This window comes from Microtus oregoni, unplaced genomic scaffold, assembly GCF_018167655.1.
Source record: "Microtus oregoni isolate MIOR12 unplaced genomic scaffold, Mior012 000059F_ref0000304, whole genome shotgun sequence".
NCBI classification, from domain to species: domain Eukaryota; kingdom Metazoa; phylum Chordata; class Mammalia; order Rodentia; family Cricetidae; genus Microtus; species Microtus oregoni.
Window position 1 is genome coordinate 3,044,148 of NW_024543835.1, and position 23,486 is coordinate 3,067,633.

The 23,486-nt window shown below is 34.9% G+C and overlaps 1 protein-coding gene across 1 annotated transcript in view; it reads left to right on the forward strand.

Annotated features, from left to right (window-relative positions):
- Positions 1-16,691: 16,691 nt before the first annotated feature.
- The window catches only part of LOC121438964 (dystrophin-like), a 689,483-nt gene continuing 682,688 nt past the window's right edge, over positions 16,692-23,486 (forward strand). The window contains 1 exon segment of the mRNA XM_041639468.1: positions 16,692-16,853. Coding sequence (XP_041495402.1) covers positions 16,692-16,853 — 162 coding nt within the window.

The window sequence follows — 23,486 nt, forward strand, 5'->3', positions numbered from 1 at the left end:
TGAGAGGACTTCCTTCTCTGGTCTCATCTATTTGGTATTCTTTAAGCTTCTTATACATTTGTAGGAAACTTCTTTCTGTTAGGACAATTTTCTTCTATGATTTTGTTAAAAAATCGCGAGGGGTGCACCCACACACTGAGACAAAGGGGATGTTCTATTGGGAACTCACCAAGGCCAGCTGGCCTGGGTCTGAAAAAGCCTGGGATAAAACCGGACTCGCTGAACATAGCAGACAATGAGGACTACCAAGAACTCAAGAACAACGGCAATGGGTTTTTGATCCTACTGCACATACTGGCTGTGGGAGCCTAGGCAGTTTGGATGCTCACCTTACAAGACCTTGATGGAGGTGGGTGGTCCTTGGTCTTCCCACAGGGCAGGGAACCCTGATTGCTCTTTGGGCTGATGAGGGAGGGGGAGGGAAATGGGAGGCGGTGGCAGGGAAGAGACAGAAATCTTTAATAAATAAATAGATTTAAAAAAAAGAAGGAAAAAAAAGAAAATATTTTCTGTGCCTTTGAGCTTGTACTCTTCTTCTATTTCTATTATTCTTAGGTTTGTTTTTTTCATAGTGTCCCAAATTTCCTGGGTGTTTTGCGTCAAATTTCTTTTATATATCTCACATATTCTTTTCTGATGTATCTATTGTTTTTCAATCATATCTCCAACACCTGAGATTCTATCTTTCATCTATTGTATATTTTGGTGGTATTTCTATCTGTGGTTCCTGTTCATGTGCTTAGATTTTTTATTTTCAGGTTTTCCTCAGTTTGTGTTTTACTTAATGCTTCTATTTCCATTTAGAGACTTGGACAATACCATTTGCTTCCTTCAACTGTTTCTTTTGTCATGACATTCTTTAATAATTTTACACATTTTCTCCTATTGTTTGTGTCTGGTTTCCTGAGTTTCCTTAAGGGATTTATTATCTTCTTCCTTAAGGACCTCAGTCAACTTCATGAGGTTGGTTTTAAGGTCGTAAGTGTGTTTGTGAGTGTGTGTTTGTGAGTGTGTGTGTGTGTGAGTGTGTGTGTGTGTGTGTGTGTGCAAGCATGCTCTCGTGCGAGTGCACTACTATTGTGCTTCGATTATTTAGGACTTACTTGTGGTAGAATAGCTCAGTTCTGGTGCTGACATACTGCCTTGGCTATTATTTCTTGTGTTCTTAAGCTGGCCTCTAGATACATGGGATTGCAGTAATTAAAGGTCTAGGTACCAATTTTTGAGTTTGTATTTGTTGGATAGGTGTTCTGTTCCTTTCTGTTTCCTCTCTGGTCTTCTTGGTTGTGAAGACTTGGCTCTTCCTATTCTGTATGGTCTCTGGTGAAATAGGGAGTCTCTTCCCCCAGTTAGAAGCTGGAGAAAGACAACTAGGAGGATTTAAGACTGGTGTAGGATGGGTGGATGCAGAGATAGTGAGAGAGTGGAGGAGTCTGGTGGCCAGAAAGGCTACCTGTTTTTCTCCTAGTCTCCTTATTCCCTGGTAAGGTAGGGAGTCTCAAACCCAGTTGGAGGCTGGAGAAAGGCAATTATGAGGTCTGTGAGATATGATGGGGGAACATCAAAGTAGAGAGATAATGGGGTAGTTTGGCAGATAGTCAGCCTATCTGGGATTTTTCCAGTCTGTGTGGGCTTTGATAGACTATGGAGATTCTGTCCCAGTAGAGGGTAAGGATATGATGAGTTGGATGGTGGGGGTATTGGGAATAGGGTGAGATGAGGCCAATAGGGTATGGAGACTGACAGAATAACAGCCTACCTGGACTTTTCCCAGTTTGTTTGATCTCTGGTAAGGCAGAGAATCTCTGCCCCCGATGGTGGCTGGAGCACAGTAAGTAGGAAGGAATGGGACTGGGGATAGGGTGAGGGGTGCAGAGATAGTGAGAGTGGGGAATGTATGGGGGAAGCAGCCTGTTGCTCTTGTAAAGTCTGTGAGGTCTCTAGAAGAACTAAGTCTTTACCCAGTAGAGGGGTGGGGTATGGTTACTAGGAGGGTGCAGGACTAGGTGTATATTTGGTAGAGGCCCAGAGAGTGGGAAGATTGGAGTGATGGAGAAGCCTGCCTGGACTTCTCCCAGTCTGCTCTAAATGTTTATAGTCTAGATAACAAGGGGTAAAATATATAGTATATATTAATCATGTATTAGTTTATAAATCACTTCAGGAGATCCTTTCTAAATGAATGTTCACCCTTCCTTTGAACTTTGATTTAATCATATCCTGAGCTGTATTTTGGATGTTAGTGGGATCCACCTATAGCCTTTTTTCTTAATTTCAAATCTTTTTAATTTTGGGGCTGGAGATATGGCTCAGTGGTTAAGAGCACTGACTGCTCTTCCAGAGGTCCTGAGTTCAATTCCCAGCAACCACATGGTGGCTCACAACCATCTGTAATGAGATCTGGCACCCTCTTCTGGCCTGCAGGCATACATGGAGGCAGAATGTCGTGTATACATAGCAAATAAATAAATTTAAAAAAATCTTTTTAATTTTATATACTAGCCCCCAATTTCCCCTCCCTCCCCTTCTCCTGCCCTCTCACCTCCACCCATCCCACCACTAATCCACTTCGCAGAAGAGGTAAGGCCTCTTTTGGGGAGTCAACAAAGTCTGATATTTTAAACCATTGGATTAGCAGCATTTATTTGACTGCATATAGCTCAGATAGGAATATAAAGTGAGCTAATGCATTATAATATTGTCATGGAAAATGACATATTCATCTAGCTATTTTTCTTCAGAGGCCATTCTCAATTTTTGGAGGCCTAATATAAAGGGGATTATCTCAAAAAACTCTAAGTTTAATTTCAAAAAAGAAGAAACCATGAATAATGAAAATAATTTCAAAATATCTTTCTTCCCATCCAAGATACAAAACAGATAAATCAGAGGTTCTTAATAATTTAATAACTGAAACATAACTAAAGAAGTTAGACAAAGCACCTAAACTCTTGAAAGATTCTTTCACTGTGGTTTATTGCTGGTCTCAATTTATTTCTTACCTTGGCAAACACCCAAGTCATTCCCTGGTCACATCCACTTTTCAGCTTTTAGTGCCCCTCTCAATCATTCCAAACATAGTCCCAGGAATGTTTTGTGGCAATTCAGCAATAATAGTCTATTATTATTGGATCCTGAATTTTGAAGTAGTTTATCTTCCAGAAAGGATATGAATAGAGCAGTAAGTGCAAGTAGAGTGATCTTTATTAATGATGTTCAAAGATTTAGACATATACTATAACCGTCAATCAATTTTAACACCATTTCTCTTATCCTTGTTCTACTGTAGACTGATTCAACTGTGTTGTGGTCTCAATGCAGTGTTAGAGATTTTTCGTTCAACCGGAAGCTTTTGAATTCATATTCCTATATGACTTCTTCAGCATTTAACCATAAATAGTAACCATTGCAGTGTGCCTGTATAATACTGATTTACCTAGAATTTAGTTGCCCAAAAATGGTCACAGTTCAATAAAAATAAAGGTAGCATGATTATATATTTCTTATAGATAATTTGTAAATGAAATGAAGAAATATGTCAAAAACATAATTCTCATGTCCCTCTTAACAAGTGAGAAGAGATCCTTCAACAATTTTGTAATTTTACATGACAGCATTGAATGAAAGTTGTTTTTATAAATACAGATGGCCATTGTCACAATATAAAGGCTCTACCATTTATGGAAAATATTTTAAGGTAAATAAATTTCTACATAATTACAAAATCTATTATGCATTTCTGTTATAATCTGAATTTTTTCATTTAATGAATATTAGTAGAATTATTTAATATACCTAACTAAAAATTCTATTTGGTGATGCAATCTAAGGAAGTATTAGAACATTTATTAAACTAAGTATCTCAAAGGACATGCTAGATAAAACTTTCATGAGGCTCATCATGTCTAACAATTTTCCATGGTATCATAGGCTTAGTAACACCTACCACAATGAGTGACTGAGTAGTTATTAAACAGGGTTCTTTTTAAGATAATGTCAAGTACTGAAAAAATACTCTACAACTCTAAATTTCTTAATATTTTTGTTTCATTTTTTAGTTATGTATATGGGTGCTTTGCTTGCATTTCTATCTTTGTACTATATGCCTATAGTACCTTCAGAGACCAGAAAAGGTTGTCAGATATCCTAGAACTGGAGCTACAATTTTGAGCTACCATACTGATGCTAGGAACTAAAACTGGGTTCCCTGGAAGAGCAGCAAGTGCTCTTAACCAGTAGGAAACCTTTCCAGCTATTGAATTGCCTAACTCTTAAGCAAACTGTTAAAGATACAAATATGCTTTCTAATTTGCAAATATACATAGAAATTCTGAGTGGTAATATCAAGGATCTATTAAATTGTATGAAAAATTCAGCGTAAGAATTAATGCTTTGAAGTGACAACATTTTAACAATAAGCATTGAAATTTCCACAATATGTTCCAAAAATCTAGAATGCAACTGGACCAGTAGAAATCAATATCCAATATCATTGAACATATAAGTCTTTGTTGCATAATACTAGGGAAGAGACAATTAGGACTAACTTTCGTCATTAATAGAGGTTTCATGGGCCTACACATTTGATCAAACAGAATAGGAAAGATTGTTTTGGCAAGATGACTAAGTATGGTTCCATCCCATGACCCCCCCCCCATGGGAGAAGAGAATCAACTTCCACAAGTTGTTCTTTGATTGCTGGAATAAGAAGACATGGGTCAGTGCTCTGGTCCTCGTTTGCTGTCATACTTTCTGGATGCTGAGGGTATTGGGAAAATAATTTGACATTTTAGCTCTTACTTGCCAATGATATTAAGTAATAAAAAACTTCCATACTAAGCGCTATCAAATTTTTCAATCCATATTTACTGGTTATACTTATCAACAGTGTTTAATTCATTTTCATGCTTTGTTTTCTAGTTTGATAATTTAGACCGACTTCTTCACATGGCTTGCCTTCATGCAATAAGCTCCACATTTTGTGACTTATCATTTAATGAAAAAAATCTGTACAGCTTAAATATTTTCAGTTTTAAAATAATAGATTAAAGCATTTGATAATTTTCATAGTAGGGAAATATGCTTTATTTCCAGGTCTTAAATAAGTATCACAAGATAAAAGAAATGTCAATTACAAGAATTATTATATTTCCCTCAATATAGTTTTATAGTATAAATTGTGTAATTAAATCTGTTAGTGCATCTGAACCTTACAAATAATATCACTTCATTCAAAAATATATTTTCACACAATATTTTCTACAAAGGAGAACTTTGTATAATTCCTTTTAAAAAGAATTACAATTCTGTTGCTTGCTTTCTTTCTTTGTTTTTGTTTTTTGAGACAGGGTGTCACTGTGTATCTCTGACTGTCCTTGAACTCACTTTGTAGATCAGACTGCCCTCTGCCCTTCAAATCACAGAGATCTCCCCTGTCTGCCTCCTGAGTGCTGGGACTGAAGGCGTGTGCCACCACTACCTGGCTGTGGTGATGTCTTAAAGGATAGAATTTATCACAATGTATAAATTTTGGTATTAGGAACATAAAATGTTCTGTTTAAAGTATAGAGTTTGTATGTGTGAATAATGTCGCGTTGCTACCAGCCTAAAATAAATTTTTATAAATATACAGTTTTCTTATAAGCTCTGTTATGAAAAAGAACCTCAAAGGAATGGAGCTGCAGATGACAGGGAAACAAAGTATAAGCAAAATACCAGAAAACAGATTACCAAAGAAATAATAATCTTTACCTATCTACCAATAATTACAGTTAATATGTAAATTGAATTACCCAATCAAAAAATAAAGTGGTTTATTAGAAGAAAAACAAGACTTTATGTTACCATCACTATTGCTCTCACCTATGGATCTCTCTCTCTCTCTGTCTCTCTCTTTCTGTGTCTCTCTTGTGTGTGTGTGTGTGCGTGTGTATGTGTGTGTTTGCATGTGTGTGCATGTACAACAAATTAAGAAATGTGAATGGAGAGATTAGATCTCATAATATCAGTAGGTGAATTTAGTGGTCAACTTTCAACAATGAATAGAAAACCAATACAAGAAACATCTCAATAGAAAATCAGTAAGGAAACACTGTACTTGAAGTGTACTTTTGACAAAATGTGTCAGACTTCTACTTAACATCCCACCTACTAGCGAAATACAAATTCCTCTCGAATATTCTGAAAACATTCTCTAGAAAAGAACATATTTCAGACTACACTATACATCCTTTCAAATTTAAGAATATTAAAATATATCTTTTATGTAAAACAGTGGCACCATGGAAAAAGTATCAGTCAAACTAAGGTTTAAGTAGAATTTCATATTTTAAAAAACACATGAACTATCAATATCCTTGAACTAGCAGGACTTTAACTTAGGAAATTAAGTTCAGAATTAAACAACCCTACAACAGCACAGCTTTACCAATCTTTCTGAATAAACAAAGTAGGCTGTCTTCCTATTTCAGAAACCATGAACTATATGCTCATAGTTTCCTCAGACTCCTTTTACATTCTTAATTTTAGAACCATTCTTCAAAAGAAAATAATGAGATTCAAGTCTGAAGCAAAAGGAAATATGTGCTTCCCAAACTGGCATGCTTGTGCTCCTGGAAACATTGGCATTCAATCACTGAAACAATGTGTTTTTATTTATGATTGTGTCTCCTACTTTCAAAAGGGTTTGATGATGATTTTATGGGCATACTTTAAAGAAACTAAGATGATAAAGCTATTCATTACTTTTAGCTTATAACAAAAACTTGGCTTCATAAATTTTACCCATATTTTTTACTTTCCTTTTAGTTTCTATTGTTAACAGAAACTTGATAATCACTGAGGACGTGTTGTGCTTCTTTACAAGTTAAATGAAAACATAAGTTCATTTTTTATTTAGCTGGTTCCACTGTCAGCTGGTATGTATTCCATTTCAGCAGTACATAAAGTGTGCCCAGAACATTAAAAGACAAGTTTAGCCCAACACAATCACATCAAACCAGTAAGAGAGGAATTAGATTTCCAATGCTATTATTAACACAGGGTCCATGGCTTTAGTTAATGAATTTGTCAAACTCTGGTGTTTTACCTGCAGGAGTGCATGGTTTCACTTAGGAAAGAGCACCTGAAATGGTCAATTGAAACTCATGTATAACCAAGAATTATGCAACTGCTTTGTAAACCCTAAAATAATAAATGTCACTAAATCTGTGTGTGCTTTTGAAATTTTCCACACCATTCAATTGAATTCGATACAGGTTGTACTATGAAGTAATTAATTACTTACAGTATTATTCCAGGACTGAATATTAGAGATGATCAGATATGTAAACAAATGATGTTGTGTCTTAGACAAGCTTCTGTATGTTTATTGGGAATTCCTCTTGGTACAGTAGCCCCTAAGGAAGTTAGAGAGGCAGTACTGGACATTCCAAGAGGTGGATCAGCAATCTGCAATCGCTGTACTGTCAAGGCCCTTTACTGTCAGTAAAGGGGAAGCTATCTCTAGAGTTAGGCGAAGGTTTCTCAAACACAGGCAAGTAAGATGGCTCTTGTATCGATGCAGCAATCAGGAGCACTCTTCCTGGGCTGGAATTATGAGCCAGTCCTGCTCTTGTAAATTCAGTTCCCAGCACCCAATTTGGGCAGTTTACAACGTTCTGTAACTGCAGCTCCAGCTCCAGCTCTGGGGATCTTATGCCCTGTTTTGCACTCCATTGGCAATTGCACTTGAATGTGCATACCTCCCGCACACCTGCATGAATCCATAAGCAAAAATAAAAACAAACCTTTTACAAAAGGAGTAGGTGTGAAAAACAGACACACACAGAGAAACCTACAGAGAGGAAGAGAGGAGAAAGGGAGAGAGAGAGACAGAGAGAGAGATAGGAGAGTAGCAGCTAGACTTTACCAGCAACCATACTCTCATGATCTGTGGAATGCCCAATAATGCCTCAGAGAGGTTTTCCGTGAAGCCTCCTAGAACCCGCTACAGAGAGTTATTGGCAGATCCTGATTGCTTCACAAAGAATTTCAGAGGGGTACACAATAGTGCTAAAAACATCATCATCAACAACAAAAATATTCATTTTTCACTGGGCCTCACCATGTGGAAAGATTGTGATGTTATAGGTTGATGTTTGCTACAGTATTCGAAGACTTTTTTAAGTCCCCAAAATAGTGAGGAAAAATATTTTTCTCACCCATAAATTCTTTGTAGTTAAATATGTGACATAAAATTGCCATTTGGGCTTAGGGAGATGGCTCAGATGTTAAGATTATACAGTTCTCTTGCAAAGGATACAAGGTCAATTCTCAGCACCCAAATTGGGCCATTCGCAAGTTCTCTAACCAGTTCCAAAGAATCTGACAACGTCATCTGGCAAGCATACATGTACATGCATATACCAACAGAAACACACACACATGTACACAATTAGAGTAAATCTATAATGTTCATCATATTAAATTTTTTAAGGATACAGGACAATACTGTTAATTATATCTACCTTGTTCTATAACAAACCTCTTGATAATTCATGATGTAGTCATGTTATATAATACCAGTAGACTGCCTATAAAGGTTAATAATATCACGGTATATCTGCATATACTATATTGCTATAATACATATATATTTATTTTATTTAGCCTTCAAAAGACATTTTAGTATCTTTAGTTCTAGACTAGCATGAATAATTCTAAAATTAATCTGTGTACAATATCCTGTTTTCAGGTCTTTTAATTATATTTAGAATTGCTAGATCATATGTTAGTTCCAAATTTAATGTTTTGAGAAAACACAAATAGTGCATGTGGATTTAAATATTTCTGCATACTGACAGACCACAATTATTTTATATGTTATGTCACATTCATTGTGGCTTTGGGGTCCATTTCAAAAAGGACAAAATAAGGAACCAGTATAGGAAATGGTATCATTTTTAATTTGTTCAAAGTTCAGTTTAAATACCTTATTTAATTGGTCCAAATAAATCTATATTTTAGATTATTTGCTATTATTTTTATTGTATTGTAGCTAATTATTCTTCCTTAAGGATCCATAGATTAAAACTGTGATTAAAATTATATATATATGCATACATACATTTATAGGAATAAATATGTATAATACTTAAATACTCTTCTTAGTATGTTGTTTATCTTTCTAATCCATGTCACAAAAATGTTTATTAAGACCTTATTATGTGCTACACATTGAGGGTTTTGTTAAAGATGACTAACAGCTACAAGTATCTTATTTGGGAATCTGACTCTTAGTAGGGGACCTTATTTGATGTATAACAGTCTTAAACTGTTTTTTATTTTCTTAATACTTCCCATGATTAAAAAGTAGCTTCCTTGATCAAGTACAAGCCTCATTTACACTGAATAGTTAATCATATTTTTTTGCCATGTCTACATTTTTCTTTTGGGGGGTAGACTCTGTATTGTCACATTTCCTTTAGTGAGATCTGCACACATTCTTTAGTTAAACCAAGTAGTTACATAAATATTACTCTGATACCACTTTGGGATTTGAGGATCATCTTTCACTAGTATCACTGGCTTTGCTTAGCTTTTCTCTCTTCATTTTTTGTACAGGGCAGTATAGTAATTGGCTTAGACTATACTCCTAATGGTCTACGGCTTTGGCTGAAATTTTTTTCTTCAAGACTTCTGATTTGGAAGTAAAATTAACATGACTGTATGAATCTTTCACCTTGGGTATTTCTCAACATTTTCTTTCCTTGTGGAAGCACATTGATTTCTAATTTTATGTACAGACTACAGATACAGAGAATCGAGGTTCTTCCTCATTTATATGAAATATATTTTTCTATCCTGGACTCCAGAAATGATTTTTGATTTCTTACCCAGTACTCTTGAATTGTTCTGTATTCCAAAATGTCAAATGCCATCTTTTTAAATATTCATGTACTGGATTTTGGGGAGCCTAGTCTGTTTGTCTGCACACCTTCCAAGGATAAAGGGAGGGACCTTGGACTTTCCACAAGGCAGGATATCCTGACTTCTTTTAGGACTGGAGAATGAGGGGGAGGGGGAGCGGGATGGAAAAGGGAGGATGGGAGAAGGTGGAAATTTTAAATAAATAAATAAGTAAATATTCAGAAAGAAACTATTCATGTTTCTTCATGCTATTCAATTCAATGATAGTAAGAGGGTTTTTTATGTCCCTTAGTACTAAACAGAAGCACATTGGTTATTGGTAATTTATTTATTTACTTTGTGTGATGAGGTAGTGTAGGTGAGGATGGGATTGTATACATGCCATAGCATATATGTGCAAGCCAAACTTTTGAGAATTGGTTCTCTACTTTCACCTTGTGTGTTTCAGGGTCAAACTTGAGTTTTCAGGGTTGGTAGCAAGTATTCTTAGCCACTGAGCTATCTCAACAGTCACCAAATCAATTTGGTCATGTGTATCAATTTCACCTTCTTTTGACACAGAATGATGAAATGAAAATAAAATATAATAGGATTGTACACCTCACATAGCAATTAGTATGTATTCAATCACTTATTAGTAAGTTGACTGATTTTCAAACAGAAGTTGGAAAGGAACACAGTCATATAACAAAGATACAAATAGAATATGTTCTTGTATTTTTTTAACCAACCAAAGAAGACCTGTGAATTATAGAAAAACTGTGTGTGAACACTTCAAATAAAAGATACCAGATACATTATGTGTGTGAGAGTGTGCGTGTGTGTATGTGTTTGAAAAGTTTAGTGGACGTTTTATAGCTCTAAGCAAAGCTGAGTGTCTGTCTAATCATGTATCCATAAAACCAATTAAAAATTTAGACTACAGAAATGTTCTTCAAACATTTTGGAAAAAATAAGAGTTCCTTCTTAAAGTCAACACCTTTTAATTAACAAAGTACTCAGAGCAAAGCTATCATTTGCAATAGTATATTACACCTACTGTTATTTTTGTTTTACCAAAGTCAATTCAATTTAGCTGTTTTAAATTTGTCATTTTGTGTAACTATGAAAGAAATTTAACAGTTTTTGGTACAATCATTTTAATTTTCTAGTGCAGTGCATAAGTTTGATAGAATCATTAGTAGTCAGACTATTTAAGTTCATAATCTTTTGTATGTATATAACCTCATATGTATATATATATATATATATATATATATATATATAATGTTTATATCTCAGTAAGTTTATAAGGTACATTGTCATATCTGTTTTATAGATAACATGATAGAACAGGAAAGATTTCAAGATATCTTTCTAGATCAGTGGTTCTCAACTTCCTAATGCTGCAAGCCTTTAATACAGCTCCTCATGGTGTGTTGACTCCTCAATCTTAAAATTATTTTGTTACTACTTCATAACTGTAATTTTGCTACTGTTATGAATTGCAATGTAACTGTGTTTTTCTGAGCCTTAGACAACACTTGTGAACGGATGGTTCTACCCACAAATGCATCATAACCCATAGGTTTAGGTTATTAAATGAGGTATAGAGAAGATGTTGGATACCTGCTGGGATGAGATCTGCCATGGGATGTGGTTTATGTATCTAGTGTCACTCTATTGAAGAAAATATTAAATCCGATTCAATGTTTGTGATCCAGAAGTGCTGTTGTCTGCCTTACTGAAAATTTTTTTAACATACTTATCCTGATCCTTCCAAACAAAACCCATTTACCTTTGAGGTGGAAGGACATAAAAGTATCTGATGACCTTTGTCAACTGGATGGTGCAGAATCAATTGTAAGCGAGAATGGTGAATGGAAAATTCAGAATATAGATTCTAGAACACAATACTACCATGGAGCCAATCAAGATTTGACAATTGAGCAGATGAATGTGTACAGCTTGTGGAAGTAAGCTTTCTTCTTCTAGCATGTGGGCCCCAGGGATCAAAGTCAGGTTATCAGGCTCAGTGAGAGTTCCTTTCCTCATCGAGACAACTCATCAACCTTTATTTAAGCTGGAAAAAGAACCAGGATTCAGGAATCACTTTAAGAAAAACATTGGAAGTCTAGATTGCTGGGCTTGCAAACACTTATTCTGTTGTATCTTATCTGTGTAACCTTAGGTGAATTATTTAAACAATATTGGGTTTCAGTTAGTTACACTGTGTGATTATGATAGTACACCTTTCTCCTGGATAGTTGGCTTGACCATTTGTTCAGACACAGCAATAAGTTGGTAATCTATAATTTTCTAGGCATGTTGAAGGGCAATATTCTAGCATTGTTGCTAAAGTGAACATTTCAGCCTTAGTCTTTACTTATGCAACAATAAGAATATTACTGACTTCATGGAATTGTCCTAAGAGGGAGATATTATGATATACAGTAAATCAAATTCTATTATTTTTCCAACAGTAGGTATGACAGATGGGCTTTTCTCTCAGCACTTTCCTTTGCTATAGCATATCAAGAAGTTATGTAACACACATATACACAAATTAAAATACAGTAAATATTTTTCTAAATATAGTTAAAATCTAAATAGCAAAACGCTTACACATAGTCTACATTTTGCCCTTCCAGAAACATATTTACAATTAATTATTAAATTTAGGATTCATTGTATATAGAAGACTTTATGTATACCAAAATGTTTAATGAACATGGGCTTTGTAACTATATATCTTAATTAATTCTCGGAAAATTTCATTAATTATATTTTGATGGTATTCAACCACCTCTGTGCTACAACTCCTGTCAGATTAACCTCCTATTCCATACCCACCTTGTTTTAAAAATAACCCATTGAATCCCATTAGTACTGTCTATGTACTCTTGACAGAGTCTCCACTGGAACTTGTTACACCTATCAGAGGTCACACCTTTAAAAAACACTAACTCCCTGTCTTCCATCAACTACCTTGATAGGTTTTGTAGTGTTGAAAGTGTCTATGTATGCTACTGGGGGAGAAATAGGATTAGTCAGAATATACAGCTATGACGCTATAAGCTAAATAATGAATGGCTTGGAGAGATAAGTCTACAGATGTAATAGTAGCATGGATAGTAACAACTAGGTTTAAAGTCTGCTCCATGAGAGAGAACTCATGTATGGTACTAGCTAGATGAGGGACCTGTGACTGCCTAGGTCATAGGTCCTTTGGTGAGAACCCAATACTTATCACTCTGCTAAATGAACTTAGTTTATAACTACCTTCTAAATATACATCTCTATATTCATAGCATAGTACATATCTCAACTTTCATTAGAGAATTTTTTGTGTTAGATCCAGAGGCCCACAACTAGCCAATAGGCACAGAATAAGAGTCTGTGTAGTGATGAGCTCTAAATGGTGCATCTTTACCATACCTCTCCCCCCGAAGGTTTGGGTATCTTCATGGAAGAGAGAGTGGAAAAATTATAATGATTACGGAGTTCGGCAGCAAACTGTATTTTAAGGGAGTAGAGTAGGTCCATTGAAAACATGAACTCACAGTGGTTATGACTATGTGTATAAGACTTGTACATGATCAGACAGGTCAAAATCCCAGGAAAGAGTCATGAAATGATCAGAAATTCCCACCCATAGCTGAGAAACTAAGAAGCTATTGGCAATTGATGCCTGGGAGAGAGAGAAAGAGAGAGAGAGAGAGAGAGAGAGAGAGAGAGAGAGGAAGAGAGAGAGAGAGAGAGGGGGGGGGAAGAGTGTGTGTGTTCTCCTCAAGTTTGTGACCTCTCATGATCACACATGTTCCAGCAGATCTTATTACACACATACACACAGCCCAAATGAACTCTGCTTTTGTGTGTGTGTGTGTGTGTGTGTGTGTGTGTGTGTGTGTGTTTGGCAACTGTGTTTTATTCCCTGGGCCCACAAAGGGGAGATAAAATGTGATACTGTGGAAGGTGTTTTATCTGCCTTTAGTGGGGCTGCCATGGTCTGTTGAAGAGATGAGGATTTGCCAGCGTTTAAAATTGGAAAGAAAAAGTGATTGAGGGTAGAGGGGGCATTTGAGGAGAGGAAATGAGATGTGGCAGAGTTAAAAAATATTATATCCAGTGTGTGGGTGCACCCCTCGCGGTCCTGAGTTCCTTGCTCGTGCTCTCTCTCCTTCTGCTCCTGATTTGGACCTTGAGATTTCTGTCCGGTTCTTCAATGTGAGTCTCTGTCTCTGTCTCCTTTCATCGCCTGATGAAGGTTAATATTCAGGAGGATGCCTATATGTTTGGCTTTGGATTCACCTTCTTATTTAGCTTCTCTAGGATCATGAATTATAAGCTCAATGTCCTTTATTTATGGCTAGAAACCAATTATGAGTGAGTACATCCCATGTTCCTCTTTTTGGGTCTGGCTTACCTCACTCAGGATAGTGTTTTCTATTTCCATCCATTTGTATGCAAAATGAGGACTACTGAGAACTCAAGAACAATGGCAATGGGTTTTTGATCCTACTGCACATACTGGCTTTGTGGGAGCCTAGGCAATTCGGATGCTCACCTTACTAGACCTGGATGGAGGTGGGCGGTCCTTGGACTTCCCACAGGTCAGGGAACCCTGATTGCTCTTAGAGCTGATGAGGGAGGGGGACTTGATCGGGGGAGGGAGAGGGAAATGGGAGGCGGTGGTGGGGAGGAGGCAGAAATCCTAAATAAATAAATAAATAAATTTAAAAAAATTATGTCCATGTATGAAATTTTCAAACAATAAGAGACTTGAAGGGGGTGCTTGAAAGAAAACCTTGACAGTCTATTTTATGCTGCTAGAAGTCAGTGTGTATTTATTTTAGCAGCATGCTTTCCAGTTCACCTAATGGTCTACAGTAAGCTCCTACAGTTAGGTTTTAATTTTCCTCTCAACCATACCCATATATCATTTCTGAGGATTGAATTCCTTGGTTGAGATTTCTTGAATAATATCTAAACTTAATTTACAGTAGGGGAGGAGAGTGCCAGTATATGAATAACTTTGTACTATAGATCACAAGATGATCGTTTTGCTTCAGATTAGGTTTCCTGCTTTTCAGAAACACTCTCAGTAGTGTGATGACTTTGAGAAACAATGTTTCTTATTTCTTCAGTGTTAGCTTTCTCCTTACTACTTTTATGTATTATGTTTCAATTCTGACACCTGCAACACTTTTCATTCAGCCTTACTCTTCTGTCTGTGGGAATTGCTGGATGTTCCCTAGACATTAGAAAGAGAAGAAGCATCCTTCTACCTCTCCCATCTTCTTAATGAGGAGACCACGTAAAAAAGTATGAATAATAATGCAGTCAACTGAAATGAATGCATTGTCACCTCAGAGTATACATGTGCACATTTTTGATGTGCTTTGAATAACTCCCTTGTACACGCCTATGACATCTTCCACTAAGATGCCATTTCCAGTGCTTCCCGAATGCTTCCCTTCTGAACCACTTAATCCAGTATTTCATTGCTGCGGCTCTCCAGGTTATAATGATGCTGTCACATTTGTCTGCAAAACAGATTAACGAATTCTTCCTTTTGGCACTGGTTTCTGATCATCCTTCTCTATGTTGTTACCAAAGCATCATTTCACACCGGAAAATTTATCTCAGCATCATTTAGTTAATATAGGGCAGCAATCAAACAGCAGACCGAGTTTTCCCCAATTTTTTCATGTCTTCAGTCCTCATCTCTCACTTGTCACCATATTTTTAAAAGTATTTTATAATCGACCAAGTAATTATAAAATAGTAATACTTAACATTAATGATGAGCTTATTAGCACCTCACTAATACTGTGATAATGACAATGATGACAACGACAACGACGACGATGATGATATTGTGTGGCGTTGCTGTATTTACATTTCTTGTTTTGTCATTGAGTCCAGACGACTTCCCCTGTGACATTTATTCTGTTATTTTCTTCCTTCGTTGATGAGATAAGCTCAGTATTAGAGAGGTTGAATAACTTAAGCAAGGGCTCAGGGTTCCTAAGGCAGACAGCAGGATTTTCACCCATGTGTCTCGCCAGGAGACTCCATGTATCCATTGAAGTATTCAACACTATTAACATTAATTTGGGATTTTAATGATCTCGAAATAGTGTTTTATATCAAAAAGAAAAGTTTTACTAGCTATCACTTTTAAAAAATAATAGACCTTGCTTTATTATCTACTACTTTATTGCCAAACCAGAAGATAAAATGTGAAGTGTCCCCACTGTAAAATGCAGAGAGTTTCTTCCCACTAAATACTTTTATTATTCAAGAAAATCTGAAATCAGAAATATGACCTTATACAATCTTTAGTTTTTTATTTTCTTCTTTGAATGGTCAATAAATAAGTAAGTCTTACCTAGAAATATCTCAATAGTTTTGTTTATAAACTTCACAAACTATATGTTTCTTACTGAAAAAATTAAATTTTTAAAGCATGAAAATAAATTTAAAAATTTTAAAGATTATTAAACATTTAAATGTTTTCTGATATATACTCTATAAAGTATCCGCATTGCTAGATACATTGTGAGAAGTCTTGACTCAAACTGTTGGCTGTCAACAAATGTTTCCTTATTGTTACTGACTCAAACTGTTGGCTGTCAACTAATATTTCTTTATTGTTACTAAAAGTGACTTGTTTGCATGTTTCTCAAATTTTCTCTCTTCTTTTCTTCCTTCTTTCAAAAACACTAGCTCCTGGTCAGACTGTTACTCTAGTGACACAGTCTGTGGTTACCAAGGAAACTGTCATCTCCAAACTAGAAATGCCATCTTCTTTGCTGTTGGAGGTGCCTGCTCTGGCAGACTTCAACCGAGCTTGGACAGAACTTACAGAATGGCTTTCTTTGCTTGATCGAGTTATAAAATCACAGAGAGTGATGGTGGGTGATCTCGAGGACATCAATGAGATGATCATCAAACAAAAGGTATGGATAAAAACAATAAGTAGAAAATCTGTAAGAGATTTTTCTTTAAAGTGCACATTTTCACTTGACATGTCCCTCTTTTTTATGACTTACCACCAGTTTTTAGGCTACCTTATTTTCTGTTAGCAAACACGCTCCACGCTCTACTCTGACAAGCTAAATACGATCAAAGGCATGAATCAATTGTCTGAAGGAGTCATAATTTAAAGGGGGAAAGGAGAAATGAGGTCCAAACATATAAACCTTATAAGTATAGGTGGTTCCGTTAAATTATGTAAATAACTGTGTTTTTGTTAATCTTTACTACAAAATAATTTGCTCCATTGAGCTGGTTACATTTAAATTTTTTGTTTTGGCACTGTTCAGCCATAACATATTACAAAGATAGAGATAATAATCTTGGACTTGCTTATTATCCACTTCTCTGAATTGCCTATACCAGCATTCTACCTCAAGTCATAAGGATAATTGAGAGTTAGAAATAAATAAGACAAGTACAAAATACAACATATTTTAAATACCCTGGATCTCAGTATTAGGTTTTATGCTTCCCCATATTCAAATAAGCAAGCTTTAATAATTCAGCATCTCATTTCTCACCATCATTGAAAATCATTTACTGAAATTACCCAATCAATTTGAAACTCGAGAATTCATTGCTATAAATGTACTTTACCTGGATGCTACAACTATGCTATATGTCTTTTCTTTTTCTATGGGTGCAAAATGCAATTTTGAAAGTTTTATACATGGTACTCATTTCACTTGTAAAAGCACTGAAGAACTGCTAAAGAAACAATAAATTGTACTGAATGTGTTTGGATGTTACAGAATTGTTTTCTTTCTTTTGAAAGTCAAGGAAGGAGCAAGTCAGAAATAGGGGAACAATAAAACGAACTTGATGATTAAGAAACAAGTAGCATTTAAACTACCTTGAAACTGATGTGGTGGTTAATAGTCACAGGAAGATTCTGAGTTCAAGGCCAGCCTCTGTTGTATAGAAGACCTAACAATATCAAAACAAAACAATTTTTAAAAAGTACCTTGTACTCTTAAGAACACAATTGTGGGCTTTTCTAGTTGATTACAAAGGACATGACCATAGTCAAGTCATTCACCTCATCTTTGTGAATTCAGAGCCCATAAAAGGCACCTCCATCCACATTTACCATATAGTTATAGATAATTACATAATAAAAGATTTAATTATTATACATATGAATTTACACATTTTTGCAACATTTATTTGTACCCACCTTTATCTTCCAGAAAAAGGACCTGAGACTCATAGGTGTCCCGTACACCTAACAGATATCAGAAGTATTCTGATTATTGTCTGAATCTTACGCCTGCATTCTTCCTTGATATGTATACTATTTGTATTAATAACTGTAACTTAAGTCACGATTTACTGGTTTATATGTATCTTTATACATAATCTAGGTCAGACCCGTTACTGAGCATTTTGCATCTGTACTGGGATGGTACAGGAAAAAAAAACATTATATCAAAACTCATATCATAGTATTGGCACTTCAAGTAATATCATTTATTAAAAGTAGTATGCTATGATGCTTAAAGTGCAGACTTTGGAACTTTGACCTAAGTGGCAAAGCTGTAAAAACTGTGCTAAGTTATTCTACGTCCCTAAACTTCAGATTGCCTATGTGTAAGATGTAGCTATAACAATGAGCTATACAGTTTACAATGAAAATTATATTGGACAGTGTATGAAAAATGTTTCCATATTTGCATTGATTACTTTGAATATTAAACTACTGTTAGGAATAAATATTAGTTTTTATGGCAAACTCTAGAAAGCTTCATACTTGTGTTTTTTGAATCATGTTACTAACACTATAGCTTCATGTAAAAGTCTGTTTCTTTATGGTAGTGGGCAAAAGAAATTTAAGTGATTTGTGATGGGTTCGTGAACCCAACTTTTTGAGACTATTATTCAGTGTTAACCAAAAGAATTAGTCTTTTCTAGATGGATCTCTTAACTCAGTACTCTTCAAAAAGATATATAAATATAGTCCAAGAGGTAATTTAGACAAGTTCTCACAGAAATAAAGTAGAGAGCATGAGAAAGATGCCCAATGTTATCCTTTTCTGGATAAATAGTAAGGATGTTTTTCTTGCTTCATTTTTTGTTTTAAAAATAATTTATATATACAATTCTAATTTTTGCATTTCATAGATTTACTCCTTTTTAGTGAAGAAAAACACTCTAAGTAGTGTATGTGCATGCATATGCTATGCCTGTGTCTATCTATGTATATATATATATATATATATATATATATATATATATATATATGAGGAGGGACCAATAAGGAGATGTGAATTCTAGAAGGATTTTATTATACTAGAAAATAAAGAATTTAAATATATAATTTTTAAACAAACATAACCACCATTAATAGTTTATGTGTGAGAAATGAGGCAACATTCCAAAAAGGGTTTTTAAGCTGTAGTACTCTGTAGAAAATCATTTATTTATATGTTACTTTAATATAATTTTATTGAGCTGTTACGATAGTGCTCATAACATATAATAAAGTGTAGATTTAAAAGGTTGAAATAAAAAAATGATACTGTAAGGTTATTGTCTTACCTACCTTTCTATTAAAGTGAAGAGACACCATGAACAAGTCAACTCTAAGAAAAGAAAGCATTTAACTGGAGTCTTGCTTACAGTTTCAAAGAGTTAATCCATTATCATCATGGTGAGAAACAAGGAGGCATGGTATTGGAGCTGAGAGCTTCATATCCTGATCTACAGGCAGCAGGCAGAGAGAAGAGAGAAAGAAGGAGAGGGGGGAGGGGGAAGGAGGGAGGGAGGAAGGGAGAAAGAGAGAGAGATTGGGTTTCAATGCCCACTCCCAAGAGCATTATTCTCCCAACAAGACCAAACCACCAAACTTACTCCATCAAGGCCACAGCTCCTAATCCTTCTCAACAGTCTACCAGCTGGGAACCAAGCCTATGGGCACTGATCTCATTCTAACAACTACAGTTGTATTTTAGAATAATAGCTACAACATGTTTGTCACTCACAATATGCCAGTCACTGATCTAAATATGTTTTGTATAGTATTTATTGTTTGCAATAATTCTAGAAAATGAATACAAATACATAGTTGAATGCTGTGCCCAACATCAAGAAAGGGAGAGTGTTGGGATTTAAACTGGAGTGGATTAGTTCCACAGTCCTGTTTGTTAAATATGGTTTTCTACTCCCCTTTGTTTATGTGGGTGATAATCCCAGGACATATTCTAATGAAAATTGAAAACATAGAGAACATAATTGGGAATAACTTCTTAAAGAAGTTAAGCAAAACACTGAAGAGGAGGTGAGAATTAATCATTTAGAGGAAACAGGGACAGCACAAACAGAAGAAATGAATTATTATTTCAGAGATGAGTGAAAGAAACTTGCCGGCAAAGTTGTGATTTGATGCCCCTGAAATTAAGGTTATTTTTGAAAAATTATAAGGCTGAAAAGACAAGAATAAGACTAATCAATGTGGGTCTGTGACAAACAGGCTTCTTTGAGAACCTTGGCACATGATGACCATCCTTAAAGGCTTTTAAACAGGAACATGATATCAGGAAATATAATTTGGTTAGTTGTTTCTCACGGTCCTTTGAGTACAAGCAACAGAAATCATTATTGTATTAAATGAGAGAACATAAACAAAAGCATTAGGCCAAAGGCAAGGGCATATGGCCTAGAAAAAGAAAACAACCTGGCTACCAGGAACTACTTAAATCTCCTTATAATACATTATTTTCTTCATTCTTTGTGACTCTGTGGAACCTCCAACTGAGTTAATTGGGCCACACCAGTCACCTAAACAGAGAAAAGCAGAGAACCTTAAAAGTCCGAAGTCTTTCACATTTAGCCAGAGGTAATTTACTTTCAAGGAAATTAGAATCTATTGACAATAGGCAATATAAAGATGCTGAGCAATAAATAAATATTCAAAGTCCACTGACCTAAGATAAGAATATGTAGTGTAGGTTAAAGGGCAGAGCAAATATGGTTTATTGAGAGATAGTTCTCATAACATAGCAAATGGTTAACTTCCTCAACTGTGATACATCCAGGCCCAAAATAAGAATAACTTCTTGGCCATTTACCCCTGTGCAAATTTGCTGGACCATTTAATTCCATGGTTTCAGTTTTGGTAAGAGTAGATTGATTGGTGGACAATATGAATGACATTTGGTTCGAAAGCTCCAATTTTAGCATATTGCAATTTGGATGTGGGTTATGATTTGTAAGTGCAGGGCACCAGAAGTTAGGTACAGTGATGTAAGAAGCTACATTATGGCCCAGGAAGAAATTAGGAATGAATTTATAAGATCCAGATAATAACTTAATCATTCATTGAAGTCATGTACTAGCCTCAGAATTGCTACAAGGATATAGCATTTGAATGAGCTAGCTTTTTGTAGCTTTAGACTTTGAACTTTAAAATTATATATTTTATACAAAGCTTTTGTGCTCCTTATCCTAAGTTTTTTAAATTAAATTCTTATCTTTAAAAATGAGGGGCAGTTAGAGATTTGAAATACACATAATTTTACTAAGTGAATTATGTTACACAAATAAAGATGAAAGTGAAAATTACAACTTAATTAAAAATGAATGTGTGGCCATTTGAAACATTAAGTAACTCTACTGATAAAGTCAAACAAAGGAGTAGACTGTTTTCTTTCAAAGGAATAGCGACTCAATATGTACAAATTCAGTCTTTCCAAGTAGAATTTGAGTGAAGCTCATAGTTTACTTTCTGTAAATTCAAAATAATAACATTTATGGGTTTTAATGTGTATTTTGGTATCGTAAGAATCGGATTGAGACTGGAGCTTATTCCTGTGAGTCTCTGAGAGATTTCATATGCTGCACAACAGTCACCTTAGGCAAGGGTATTGATTATTCAGGTGTTTGTGTTCCTTCTAGTAAAACAGTTCTCCATCTTTTAGCATCTAAGTTCGTTTTTGTACAATCTTATGAAGCAGCAAAAGTGTGCTATTCTTGTGTACACAGAAACTGCAAAAAAAAAAAGCTGTAACTCGTCTGTTAAAAGAGACTTGCAAATTTTGTGCTTCAATTATCTTCCAACAAATGAACATGTTTCTAGTAGACAGCTTATTACCCTTGGATCACTGCTTTGCATTCACTAAGTTTACTTTTCTTAGCTATTGTGAGCCAAATTCAGTATTATCTACACTAAAGAATATAAAGATCAATGTCAGTAACATAGTGATGAAAAAAGAAAAGTCCCTTTAAGTGGAAAAAAATCATGAGTTCCAAATACAAAGGAAAACAATTCTTATATCTTTTATTATAAGCTTTTTATGGAAAATGATGTCATATACATATTTTTCTTCAAGGTAAATAAGTTACATGAAAGCACATATTTCAAAATCATAAGTGCAAATATACATCTTTGTGTATTTCAGTTCAATGCATTTTGAAATGTTCTGTCAAAACATTACAAAGAAACATTGAATTGTAGTATTTAAATGAGTTCAAATAAAGGCTAATATAATATATTTTCACTGAAATGCCCACAAGATTCCCCCCAAAAAGTTTTCTTTTGCTAATAGTGAATTCTATTTATAAAGTTTCTTGCTTGAGTCTAGGATCTCTTTATAGCAAATTGTTTTTATTATTTTCAAAGAAGGAGTATTCCCTAACCCATATCAACAAGCAATAAGGGCAATGAAATGTTTTCTACTTTAAGTTTTTAAAGGAATATAATGTTATTATATCCTAAATTTTAGTGCCTGCCTTTTGGGATTTTATGTTTCACCTTAAGTTTAGATCCTTAAGGCTATTACTGAAGTTACAAAGTGTTTGGATGAAAGTTCTTCTTACCCTAGGGCAGACAGAGCTAATGTCATGTTAGGTACATGGTTATTTTATCCTTTATGTCTTTTATCAAGATTTGAAACCCCATATTAACAGCTCAAGTTTAGAATCAGGTAGGGGCCCATAAGAAAAATTAATGGGAAAGAGAGCTATGCAAGAGTTTGGGTTTCAACTTTATTTCTTTGTAGATGGTAATGAACCACTTCAAATTAAATGAGGCAATAATCATATGCCATTATAAATAGAAGCATTTTGCATATCTAGCCACACATTTCTTTATATGATTATGTACATACATGTATGTATATATGCATACATGTTCAAAATTCAATATTTCTTGGTAGTATTTTGATAAAAAATTCACAGTGAATTGAAATGAAATACACAAAGAGATGTATTTGTGAATTTGAAACATGTGGTTTCATATAGCTTGCTTTTTTAAGAAAAATAGGTGTATATCCAGAAAATTTTTGCTCAGACTAAGGTAAATAGTGAATAGTGGAACAGTATTCTTTTAAAAAAGAGAGGAAGGAAGCTAGGGCTGCCACTCAGTGACTGAATACTTTCCTAACATGTGAAAGAGCCTAAATTATACCCAAACACCACAAAAAGTATATCAACTGTTCTTTAAGGACTTTTGATATAAGACTACATTTCACTCAACTTTTGTTTATTGAACACTTGGTGACACAGCTCAGTGTTATCCATTCTTCGACATTCAAATTTAAAAAGCTATAAACAATTGT